The following is a 12295-nucleotide window of genomic DNA, read 5'->3' as shown; positions in this document are numbered from 1 at the left end:
GTGTCTTGGAATTCCGTCTTTCCAAGATACGTTATCTTGGAATTCCGTCTTTCCGAGATAAATTATCTCGGAAAGACGTCTTAATAAGTGTTTATTCCATGTTTCCAAGATAATTATCTTGGAAACTCGGAAACTCGGAAGGTCACTTTAAGCTTCCGTACTCAGAAGTTGTTCTGTAGACGTTTATCTGTTGATGACCTTTTGACCTCCTGAATTCTGCAATGATATTTTCGGGTCGATTCAGCCGAGACGGCCCGAGTGGAGTTTCATGTAAATGTTTCGTACGGGAAAAAAAATCGCGTCCTGCCATGCGATTCTGCGCTGTATTGTTGTCTGATTCATGATTATGCTTTAATTGTTTTGCGTATTATTTGGATAATAGCAACGATTTCTACCGCCACCAAGGAGGTTATGTATTCACCGATGTCACTGTCTGGGTGTCTATTCCAGTTTGTTTTTATATCTAGTAATCTTTGTTGAGAATTGATAATAAAATACGCGACGACTTTGTAACGAAAGTTTGGCACAAGTTTATTTAGATCTAGCTGTAGGGGGCGTCCCATTTTTCGTATTCCCACCATGCATTTCGGTGGAACACGGTGGAACACTTTTTTTGTGTGGAGAACTCTATCTTGTATTTCTAGTATCTTTGTGTTGGAGGCACCAAAGATACTAGAAACACAAGATAGAGTTCTCCACACAAAAAAACTTTTTTTGTGTGGAGAACTCTATCTTGTATTTCTAGTATCTTTGTGTTGGAGGCACCAAAGATACTAGAAACACAAGATAGAGTTCTCCACACAAAAAAAGTGTTCCACCGAAATGCATGGTGGGAATACAAACAATGGGCCGCCCCTTGCGGCTGAATCTAAAAAAACTTCAACTAAACTGGAGTTGAATAGCTTGGTGGTTAAGATGCTTGCCTTCCAATCCCAGGGTCCTGGGTTCAATTCCTGCCAGTTGCAGGATTTTTTCTCACGACATAAACAACTCCACTCCCTAAATCTCATATTGAGATTTAGTTTGTTAAAGCATCGTGTGTGTATGTTTGTCTTGTGTAAGGGATTGTCACCTACAAGTAGGACAGTGATATATATTCGCTATTGGCAATCCTTGGCACATGTGTTGTGTGCCTAAAGAAAGAATAAAATAATAATAACTTTCGTTACCAAGTCGTCGCGTACTTTATTGTCAATTCTCAATTAAAAAATTGTACACAATTGTACAATTAGTACAATGCGCAAAATCGTATGGCCGGACGCGATTTTTTTTTCCGTACGAAACATTTACATGAAAATCCACTCGGGCCGTCTCGGCTGAATCGACCCGAAAATCTCATTGCAGAATTCAGGAGGTCAAAAGGTCAACAGATAAACGTCTACAGAACAACTTCTGAGAGAACGTCTCTGTCTAATTTTGAAAAATACATTGATGTTACCATGTTAATACCAATGGGTCGTATAAAATTACATATAATATTTGATTAAGCTCCACGAGTAATGAAAAGTGTTATTTTAACTTGAGTTACATACTATGACAATTTTAATTTTTTTAATTATGCCTGGGTTTTTGCATAATTACCTAGGCCTACTAAAAACGCATCTGGGAAAAGCACAGAGAGTAAGGAAGAGCGCGTTTTTCTTCATCACTGATCAAATGAAACAGAGTGACAGTTATTTTCAAATTAAGAGAAGAGCTGAGAATAGGCAGCTCTAAAATACTGGATGCCATAATGACTGTCTCTTATACACATCTAGATGTGTATAAGAGACAGGTTAATTACATGTAATGCCGAAATGATAATAATAATAAGTATTATTATTATTACCTGTACGTTAAGGGGAACTTGGACGATGGAAGAATTAGAGAACAATTTAAAAAACGACGTTAAGGGGAAATAACACAAAAGATAATCCCCTTGGCCTAGTTATTATTTATAGGCCTAGTAAATAGTATCTGTAGGTTCTTCATTACAAGCCTTACGCCAAGGTAATTAATGCTGAAATGATTATTATTACTATTATTATTATTACCTGTACCTTAAGGGGAACATTAGGTAGACCTACATAGCCAACGACAATGAAAATTGTGTCAATTAACGCACAAGGTGTCAATTAATTTTTACAATACAAACATAGGTCTATGCACATGCTCTAAACGTCTCGTTATAAGGCATAAACGAGTGAAGTGTAAAAAGATATGATATGGTTCCGTTAGCTTAATTATTTTATACAGTAATTCTTAAACAGCCAAGGTATAGTATTGCTAGCCGTTTATCTGTTGAACATTGTTAGGCCTGTCTCTTATACACATCTAGATGTGTATAGGAGACAGGGCCTCTAGTTTATCCTCTTTCTCTCTAGCCTTTGGTAATAACTTTACCCATCTACACTTTATAACAGGAGGTACTACGCTGCTGCTGTTGTTGTAGATAATATACTAACATTTAATAACATCCAAGAAGGTCACAGTTAGCTACACAGTGACGTACTGTACATCATCCGTGAAATTTCATAGGCCTACCGTAGGTAAACATAGAAAGAGCAATAATAGTAAAACTCGAGCGTCACGACATTGCGAAGTGTCTGCTCTTGTTCCTCGTATCGTACTCACTCGAGTCAATCCGAGATGGCCCGAGTGAAGTTTCATGCAAATGTTTCGTACGGAAAAAAAAATCGCTGGCCGGACGCACAGTTCTAGTGAGTTTTCCTCCATTAGTGGAAAAAGAAGGGCGCCGTGTGCGTCTGGATATACTTAGCCAGTGATCTATCTAACGATGAGGGCGACAGACCACGATTTTCGCGGCGTGTGTGTGTGTGTGATCGTCCGCCGTCGGTCGGCACGGGTTGATGGTGACCGCAGCAAAGATTAAAGAGCGGCCAGGCCTGAAAGTCTCTATAATAAGGGGAAGCAAGGTTAGGATACGTGGTTTTGTAATGTTAAAAATTTCGCCTGAAGTACCCAAGGTGATAATTAAATTAGAGTTTCAAAATTTTCCCATCGGTTTTTTTTTTATGCCGGTATCATCATGATATCAGATGATCGGAACCAGCAGAAAGTCGCACACAGGACATAGGCCTAGCTAGGCCTAGGCCTATTGCTAGGCTAGTATATTAGTAATAGTATGAGTATTAAGCTGCGTTCACATCGAATCCGAATTTTCGGATCGTAAAGGCTACCGAACCGATCCAAAAAATCGTATCAGTTCTGAAGTAGACTACCGAACAATGTAAACACATTGACACAGGGCTAGCCTAGGCCTAGGCCTCTTTCTAGCTTTCCTAGGCCTAGGCGGCATCTGCATTAGGGCCAGGCTAGGGCTCCAAGGGCACATAGAAAAAATTATTAGTCTCATCAATCTATTTTTTTTTTTTTAAGTGATAAGTGTGGGCTGTTTCACCTCTTGTTATTGTCAGGATCATCATCATCATCATTGGTGATCCGCTACTCTAGCAGATCACCTCTCTCTTGTTATTGTACTACTACTGGATCATCATCTTTTTGGTGATCCGTTAACGTTTGCGGATCACCTCTTGTTATTGTCAGGATCATCATCATCATCTTTTTTTTATTCTTTCTTTCTCCCCTTTTCTGTTTGCACGATATCTCAAAAAATGCCACGAGTTACGCACAATCGCTGTCAGCAAACATTTGGCTTGGTCTGGAATAGTCATGGTAAGCTTTTCAACGCGCTCAGTCATGCGTGACATCAACTACGCGCAATTTTGCGTTTTTACATTATCGATCATATCAGCCTAACAATTGCCATTTCGAAATCGTATTAAGTGAGCATTAACTTCGGGTTAATGTTGAATGTTCTGTACCCTACCCTAATTTTACGTGTGCGCTTATTAACGCGCGCACGCATGCGTCAAAATTTTAAAATGCTCGAAATTACTTTTTGACTAAATTAGAGCATGTTTCAGACCATTTTGAGCATTTCAAAATTTTTCATAATTTTCCACTACGCGTGTGCACTTTTACTTGCGCAGTACGTATGGAAGTTGAAAATTAGGTTTTTTTTACATATTTTGGGTTCCTGAAATTGTTTTCACAAATTTGCATTCTTTTTGGTCATCTTTTGGCCAATAAATGTCAATGCTGTACGTGCGCATCAAACATAGGTATTTTTGCGCGTATTTGTGCCGCTATATACAGTGAAATTATGCTAAAATCAGACCTATTTTTAATCAGTTATAGCTCCTTAGGTTGAAAGGTGACCCCCAATTTTTATTACATATTCTGAAAGCACATAAGTTGTAAATATGATTTTATAGATCATAATGGCTGATCGGACATTGTGACGTCATCATATTGGCATTTGAATTAAAAAACTGAATTTTTATTTATGATGCCATTATGTTTATACTCGTTTGAACGTATCTCGCTTATTCTTGATTGATTGTCTCACACCTGTGAGTATGTTACAGCTAAATCAATTCTCTTGAAGACATGTCCCTTTATTTTTCATTTTGATCAGGTCAACAGGGTCAAAAAGAATGAATTTTTGGAGCCCTTTTATCTCTCATTCTTAAAAGATGTAAAACAGTAGAACAGAGTGAGGGCGGCAGACTGTATTTCGACGCTATCAGACTAATATTATAGGTTATTTGAAGGGAAAGTTCGTGTGGCATTACCAACTAACAGGCGGTTTTAAATACACTTGACAATGTTTAATTTTGTGTGCTAGTACTGTACACGCACACATGGTGACGTGCGTGTCTGTTAAAATTTGAAAATTCTCCATATTACTATTCAGATAGTTTAAAGAACGTTTCGGGTCATTTTCAGCATTTCAAAACTTTCCATAATTTACCCGCCGTACGTTAATTTCCACGCACACAGCACATATTAAAGCTGGAAATCATGTTTTGTTACATACTTTGTGTTCCTGACACATTATTCATATCAGGAGTCACTCTTTGCGCTATTACCGTGCTCACGGGCGTGAAGACGTACATGTACACATGCGGAAATCTTTTAAAATGCTCAAAATTATTCTTTTTAAAAAAAACTAATTACAGCATATTTTAGCATATTATGACACTTTTCAATCAGCACCGCATGATCTTAATGAGGGTCAAAGTGCGGCGGATCACCTAACTCGTCCTCAGTGACGAGTTCAAATCTAGTTTTTTTTTTAATTCTCACTTTCTCCCCATTTCTTGTTCGCACGATATCACAAAATTGCCGTGAGTTATGTTCATGCACGCTTCAACGAACATTTGGCTTGGCATGGAATAGTCAATGTGACCTGTTTAATGTGTTCAATCACACGTGGTGTAATCTACGCGCAATTTTGCGTATTTTACATTATCGATCATATCCTTGCCAATTGTTATTTCTAAATCATATTTGGTGTGCATAAACTTCAGATCAATGTTGAATATTACATACCAAAATATTTTGCCTGCGCATCATAACGCATGCGCACGCATGCATCAAAATTTAAAAATGCCCAAAATCACTTTTTGACTAAATTAGAGCACGTTTCAGACCATTTTGAGCATTTCAACATTTTTCAAATTTTCTGCACCGCGTTCGCATTTCTATACGCGGAGCTCGTACGGAGCTGGAAATTTCGTTTTTTTACAAGTTTTGGGTTTCTGACACTGTATTCACATATTTCCATTCTTTTTCATTCAATTAGGGCCAATAGCAATGCTTTGCGCGCACATCAAATTATGAATATTTGTGCTCGTTTTTGTCAACAAACACTGAAATTTTGCCAAAATCATGTCTATTTTCAATCAGTTATAGTTCCTTAGGATGAAAGGTGACCCCCAATTTTTATTACTTATTGTTAAAGCACATGAGTTGTAGATATGATTTTATAGATCATAATGGCTGATCGGACTTTGTGACATTATCACATTACCATCTGACATTTTTTTTTAATGAATTTTTGTCTATGACATCATTTGTTAAAATATTCATTTGAGATTTTCTCACTAATCTTTAATCGATCTCTCAAGTCTTTAGAGTGTGTTTTAGCTGAGGCAATTTTCTTTCATAAACGTGACCTTTACATTTTGATGATGTCATCATGATCAAAATGAAATGGGTTTTTTTCCTGACCCAAACACTGCAAATTTAGGGTGAAAGGTGACCCCCATTTTTTATTACATATTCTAAAAGCACATGAGTTGTAGATATGATTTTATAGATCATTTTGGCTGATCGGACATTGTGACGTTATCTTATTGCCATCTGAATTCAAAAAACTGAATTTTATCTATTACGTTATTTTCTAAAATACTCATAGAGAATATCTTGCTTATCCTTGATTGATCGTCATCATGAACAAAATGAATGATTTTTTAACCCCTCATCTTTCTTTTTTCATATTCTGTGCAACAGTGGGCAGCAGATTGTATTTCGATGCTATCAGACTGATATTTATATAGTTCATGTCATATGGCATTACCGACTCATGAAGTTCCAGACAGAGGGCGGCAGACTATTTCGGCGCTATTGGATTGATATAAATAAAGTTCATACAAAGGGTAAATTCGTTTGGCATTACCGACCAACAGACACTTAACAAAATTCATGAATATTTTTTAATATCTGCGGCGGATCACCACCGAACTCGTCATCAGTGACGAGTTCAAATCTAGTCATCTTTTTTTTCTTTCTCCCCATTTCTGTTAGCACGATATCTCAAAATTGCTACGAGTTACGCACACGGTCACTTCATCGATCATTTTGGCTTTGCCTGGAATAGTCACTATCTATATTAAGTGAGCATAAACTTCAAGTCAATGTTGAATGTAATGTACCCTAATTTTAGGCGTGCACTTCATAATGTGCGCGTATGCGTGCGTCAAAATTTTAAAATGCTCGAAAACTTTTTGACTAAATTAGACCACGTTTCAGGTCATTTTGAGAATTTCAAAATTTTCCACTACACGCGCGCACTTTTACGTACGCAGCACGTACAGAAGCTAGAAATTAGGGGTTTTTTTTACATATTTTGAGTTCCTGACATTGTTTTCACATATTTCGATTCTTTTCGGTCATCTTATGGCCAATAGCAATGTCGTATGTGCGCATCAAACATAGGGAACTTTGCGCGGATTTGTGCCGATATACAGAGAAAATATGCTAAAATCAGGCCTATTTTTAATCACTTATAGCTCCTTAGGATGAAAAGTGACCCCCCAATTTTTATTACATATTCTGAAAGCACACGAGTTGTAAATTTGATTTTATAGATCGGACATTGTGACATCATCATATTGCCATCTGAATTCAACAAAACTGATTTTTATTGATAACGTCACTATTGAAAATACGCATTTAAGCGTATCTCGCTTATCCTTGGTCGATCATCTCCCAACTTTGAGTATGTTATAGCTAAGACAATTTTCTTTCATATGTGACTTCTTTTTACATTTTGATGAGGTCATCATGGTAAAAATAAATGTTTTTTCTGACCCCTTCACCTTTCTTTCTTCAAAACGTTGATGACGTCATATCATCTTAACCATTCATCATTTCTGAATCATATTAATTGGGCTTATACTTCAGGGCAAGGTTGAATGTCAGGTATCTTAAATTTCCGTTCGCACGTCTTAACGTGCACGTACAGGTGCGTCAGCAATTACATATTTGGTGGTCCGCTTCTCGAGCCTCTTGTTATTGTCAGGATCTTTTAGATCTCTTAGAGCATGTTACACGCCATTTTGAGCATTTCAAACTTTTCCAAAATTTACCACTACGTGTGCGCATTTTTACGCGCGCAGCACATATGGTAGCTAGAAATTAAGTTTTTTTGTCACATTTTGGGCTCCTGACATTGTTTTTACAAGTTTTCGATCTTTTCAATCACCTTATGGCCAAAACAATGCTGTGGGCATGCATCAAACATAGTGAACTTTGTGCGTATTTGTGCCGATATACAGTGAAATTTTGCTAAAATCAGGCCTAATTTTAACAATTACAGCTCTTTAAGATGAAAAGTAACCCCCAATTTTTATTACATATTCTGAAAGCACATGAGTTGTAAATATGATTTCATAGATCATAATGGCTGATCGGACATTGTGACGTCATCACATTGCCATCTGAATTCAACAAACTGAATTTTATCGATGACGTAATTCTCTTCGTATTTATCGTATGAACAATTCTTGGACTTCCACAGGAATTTGTTCATTCCATCTGTTCCATGAACTATTTTTATTGACAGTCATTTAACTCTGCTTATTTTCATTCTTTAACGATTAAGTTTGCTAGGTTTTGTCTCTGGAAAACTTTCTATTGAACATGTTACTTGCTTGATTTACACTTTTCCCCTTAACTCCAAGCAGCAGTGAGACATATTCTTGTTCTCCAGACAACTTTTGTGACAGAACATCTAAAACTCCGAAGTTGCTGAAAGTTTCAACAAACTCAGTTTATGACTTAAGGTTGTAATCGTCTGTAATATCGATGTCTCGAGAAAGGTAACGGATGATTGCTATGCCTTGGTTGTTATTCGTTAAAGCATGCTTTGCATACAAAAAGACTTTCGTGTCGGCTTCTTATTAGCTGTTCTACGCCAGATTGTAGAACCCCAGGCTGCCGACTGTCAGATTTTCGAGTTCACTTTGCCAAAACACAGTTTGCCGAATGCCAGTTTGCTGAATCAAAAACTACGAATCCCAGTTTGTTGAAACACAGTTTGCGCTGAAAATTTGTTAAAAATAACATAAAAGCAGTAAAACATTAACCACAGCATAACATTCATGTTGGAACACTCTCTTACTGTACTATGTATTTGTATGAGAAATAGCGGCTTATTGTAGTTAAAAATTCTTTTTGTTTTAATCTGTAAATCAATTGGCTGTCAGCAAATAAAATTCAATTTAATAGGCCTCGCAGTTAAAACGTTTTATTAGCATACCTATGATAAGTACATACATTTTTTTTTTTAAATAATAAAAGAAATAAACAAATTAATAATAATCTACAATTATACACACATACCAACTGTGGGTCCAGAAATTTGTCCAAGGGGGTCTGACTCAAGAGGCTGACTAGAGCCTCGGTGGTCAGGGACCTGGCACAACAATCCTGATAGGGTTTGCAGGGGGAATACCGTAGTTTAGAAGGATACGATGCTTATCCTGGATTTCATTTCATTTTATTTCTAATTTTAACTGATAGCCGTGCTTTTAAGTGTGTTTTTCTACAACTTTGTTGTCTTCCAATATTTTTCCTTTTAATTTGTATACAAATGAAGCTCCTTCCTGAGCCGCCCATCATTTTTTTCTAATGCACAGTATGCTGTACTTTGTAACAAAGAGATTTGGACTGGGTTTCGGAAAACTGAGTTTTGGTAAACTGGGATTTCATGGTTTCAGTGAACTGGATTGGGCATTCTTGGTTTCGACAAACCGAGTTTCTGCAAACTTAGATTTCATGGTTTCAGTGAACAACTGGATTCGGCAAACAAATCATTGCTACCACCATGTTTGCAGACTCTTGAGCATAGCAAATTTATTCGCTAAAGAATGGAAATTAAACAGATGTAAATGATTTGGTCAATAAAAATAGTATTCACAACAGATGGAATGATCAAATGAAGCAAAAAATGATTGAGACAGTGATGCCCATGGACGTCCAAAAGCTGTTTATAATAAAGACGAAGATTTTCAGATTGCAGTGATATTAGCAATACATGAAAATTTTTGCTCAACATTGGGTTACACAGTAAAGGACAATTATGTAATAAATGAATTAATGCTTCTTTATACATGAAAAATTATGATAGTTGTTTGTGTGGTCCTCTGGAATAACTTGTGTAGTACACAAAAATAATGAAAAACAACCGTATATTTGTAAGAAAGCTGGATTCTGGTAATATTTTCCATTCTTCAAAACAGAAAAGGGTTAATATAAGGGGGCATTTTTACTTACATTTCCAAAAGAGTTAGCTTTGTTATTTTGGGTTTAAAAAGTCAACAGCAGTATAATATTACATTCATGTTTTGTAAATTAAACAAATTTATATACTGTATTGAAGCTGCTGTTAAGTTGTGCTTTAATTTTGTCGGCCATTTTAAAAAGCGCCCTCAATTGCCTCCCGAAATCTTCACATTAATAACTTTAGCTAGTTATACTTTACTCCTATCACTACATATTCAAAATTTGGTCAAACCTACCTCTTCTGTGCTTGTTTTAACCAAACATGTGTAGTTAATTAGATTTTGGCGGCCATTTTCGCCCTTGCGCGAAAGTTCTCCTTTTACCTCACATATTCTGATTCCCCATAAAAAAACTGGTCTAGAAAAACCATATGAGAATTTCTACCTCTCCAAGTGGCACATATTTCAATTACTGTATAGCCTGGTCTAATAGTTTACCCCATAAAATGGGTGCCACTAAGCTGCCACCACATTATTGGGTAAACTTTGGTTTCCCAACTCTTTTCCCAATTCGAAGAAAGTATGTTTTGCTTGTCTAGGGGAAAACTGAGCTTTACCCAATTATGTAGGTTAATTATTTCTAGATTACATTTCCCAGTTTCTGGTGAAATGTTAGTTTACACTACTGTGCTATACTTGTTGTTGGCAGCAAAGTAGTCCCCATGAATTGGGGGTAATCTGGTAACACCAAAAAAGTGGATTTTTGTTAGTTTCCTGTAAAAGTGAGGAAAAATAGAGAAACAAAATGCTAATGTAAACAAGCAGTTAAATTTATCCTTGAGTTTTAATAAAACAACACTGTTCAAGAAACCATAAACTCTAAGTAACTATTATTTCCAAACTAAAAATGTTTTTCTTTTCACAGGAGACATTTTATTATCCATTTATGTCTAGGTGGCAGTACCTGTTTTAAAATTTTAATTTATTCTTTTTACAATAAATAAAAATTGAAAATTAACATGGTTTAATAAAACAACACTTTTCAAAAAACCATAAACTCTAAAATAAAGACATGTAGTCTTACCCTGTGAACTTTTACTTTTAACTTTTTTTGGTAATCCACTTTCCCAGCGGATCACCTCTTGTTATTATCTGAGATCTTTTTGGTGATCCGCTTCTCGAGCGGATCACCTCTTGTTATTGTCAGGATCATCATCATCTTTATCTTCTTTTTTTTTTTTTGTTATTGTCAGGTTCTTCTTCATCATCTTTTTTATTCTTCTTTCTTTCTCCCCAATTCTGTTAACACAAAATCTCAAAATTACCAAAAGCAACTCACAAGCCCACTTCACCAAACATTTGTCTTGGCCTGGAATAGTCACAATAAGGTTTTCAATGTGCTCAGTCATGCGTGACGTCATCTACGTGCTATTTTGCATTTTTACATTATTGAACATATCATCCTAACCAGTTGTAATTTCTCAATCATATTCAGTGGGCATAAATTTCAGGTCAAAGTTGAATATATTGTCTTAGCCTGTACGTGTACGTCAAAATTTTTAAATGCTCAAAATCACTTTCTGACTAAATTAGAGCATGTTTCACGCCATTTTGAGCATTTCAAAATCTTTTGACATTTTCCACTGCGCATGCGCATTTTTACGTACGCAGCATGTAGGGAAGCTAGAAATTACGTTTTTTTTTTTCATATTTTGGGTTCCTGAGACATTGTTTTCACAAATTTCCATTCTTTTTAGTCATCTTATGGCCAATAGCAATGCCGTACGTTATGCGTGCATTAAACATAGGGATCTTTGCACACTTTTATGCCGATATACAGTGCAAATATGCTAAAATCAGACCTATTTTTAATCAGTTATAGCTCCTTTGCATGATCAGTAACCCCCAATTTTTATTACATATTCTGAAAGCAGATGAGTTGTAAATATGATTTTATAGATCATAATGGCTGATCGGACATTGTGACTTCATCATATTGCCATCTGAATTCAATAAATCTGTATTATATCGATGACTTCATTTTCGAAAATACGCATATGAGCGTATCTCGCTTATCCTTGGTCGATCGTCTTTCAACTTTGAGTATGTTATAGCTGAGACAATTCTTTTTTTATATATGTGACTTCTACTGTACTTGATGATGTCATCATGGTCAGAATAAATGTTTTTTCAGAACCCCCCCCCCCTTCATCTTTCCTTACTCAAAACATTGAAGACTCCATATTCATCTTTACCATTCATCATTTCTGAATCATATTAAATGGGCATACACTTCAGGTCAAGGTTGAATGTCAGGTACCTTAATTTTTCGTTAGCGCGTCTTAACGTGCGCGTACAGTACGTCTGCGTCAATAATTATGCTTATAATTATGCCTATTTTTAATCAGTTATAGCTCCTTAGGATGGAAGGTGCCCCCCCA

At 36.2% G+C, this 12295-nt stretch overlaps 1 protein-coding gene across 4 annotated transcripts in view; it reads left to right on the top strand.

Moving 5' to 3' along the window:
* Nucleotides 1–2792: 2792 nt before the first annotated feature.
* The window catches only part of LOC117116751 (aurora kinase A-interacting protein-like), a 23018-nt gene continuing 13515 nt past the window's right edge, over nucleotides 2793–12295 (top strand). Inside the window, exon 1 of one of the 4 annotated variants that reach the window (XM_033260848.1) lies at nucleotides 2793–2915. Coding sequence is in view for 2 of the 4 variants with exons in the window: in XM_033260846.1 (XP_033116737.1) it covers nucleotides 2850–2966 (117 nt within the window). In the remaining 2 variants the exon portion in view is untranslated. Of the gene's footprint in view, nucleotides 2967–12295 lie in introns of all 4 variants that reach the window. The other 3 variants (XM_033260846.1, XM_033260849.1, XM_033260847.1) reach the window with 3 other exon arrangements.

This window comes from Anneissia japonica, unplaced genomic scaffold (genome assembly GCF_011630105.1).
Source record: "Anneissia japonica isolate Jap-2015-1 unplaced genomic scaffold, ASM1163010v1 scaffold287762_len338049_cov154, whole genome shotgun sequence".
NCBI lineage: Eukaryota > Metazoa > Echinodermata > Crinoidea > Comatulida > Comatulidae > Anneissia > Anneissia japonica.
The sequence above is the reverse complement of the archived record's forward strand: the minus strand, read 5'-3'. Positions and strand labels throughout refer to the sequence as shown.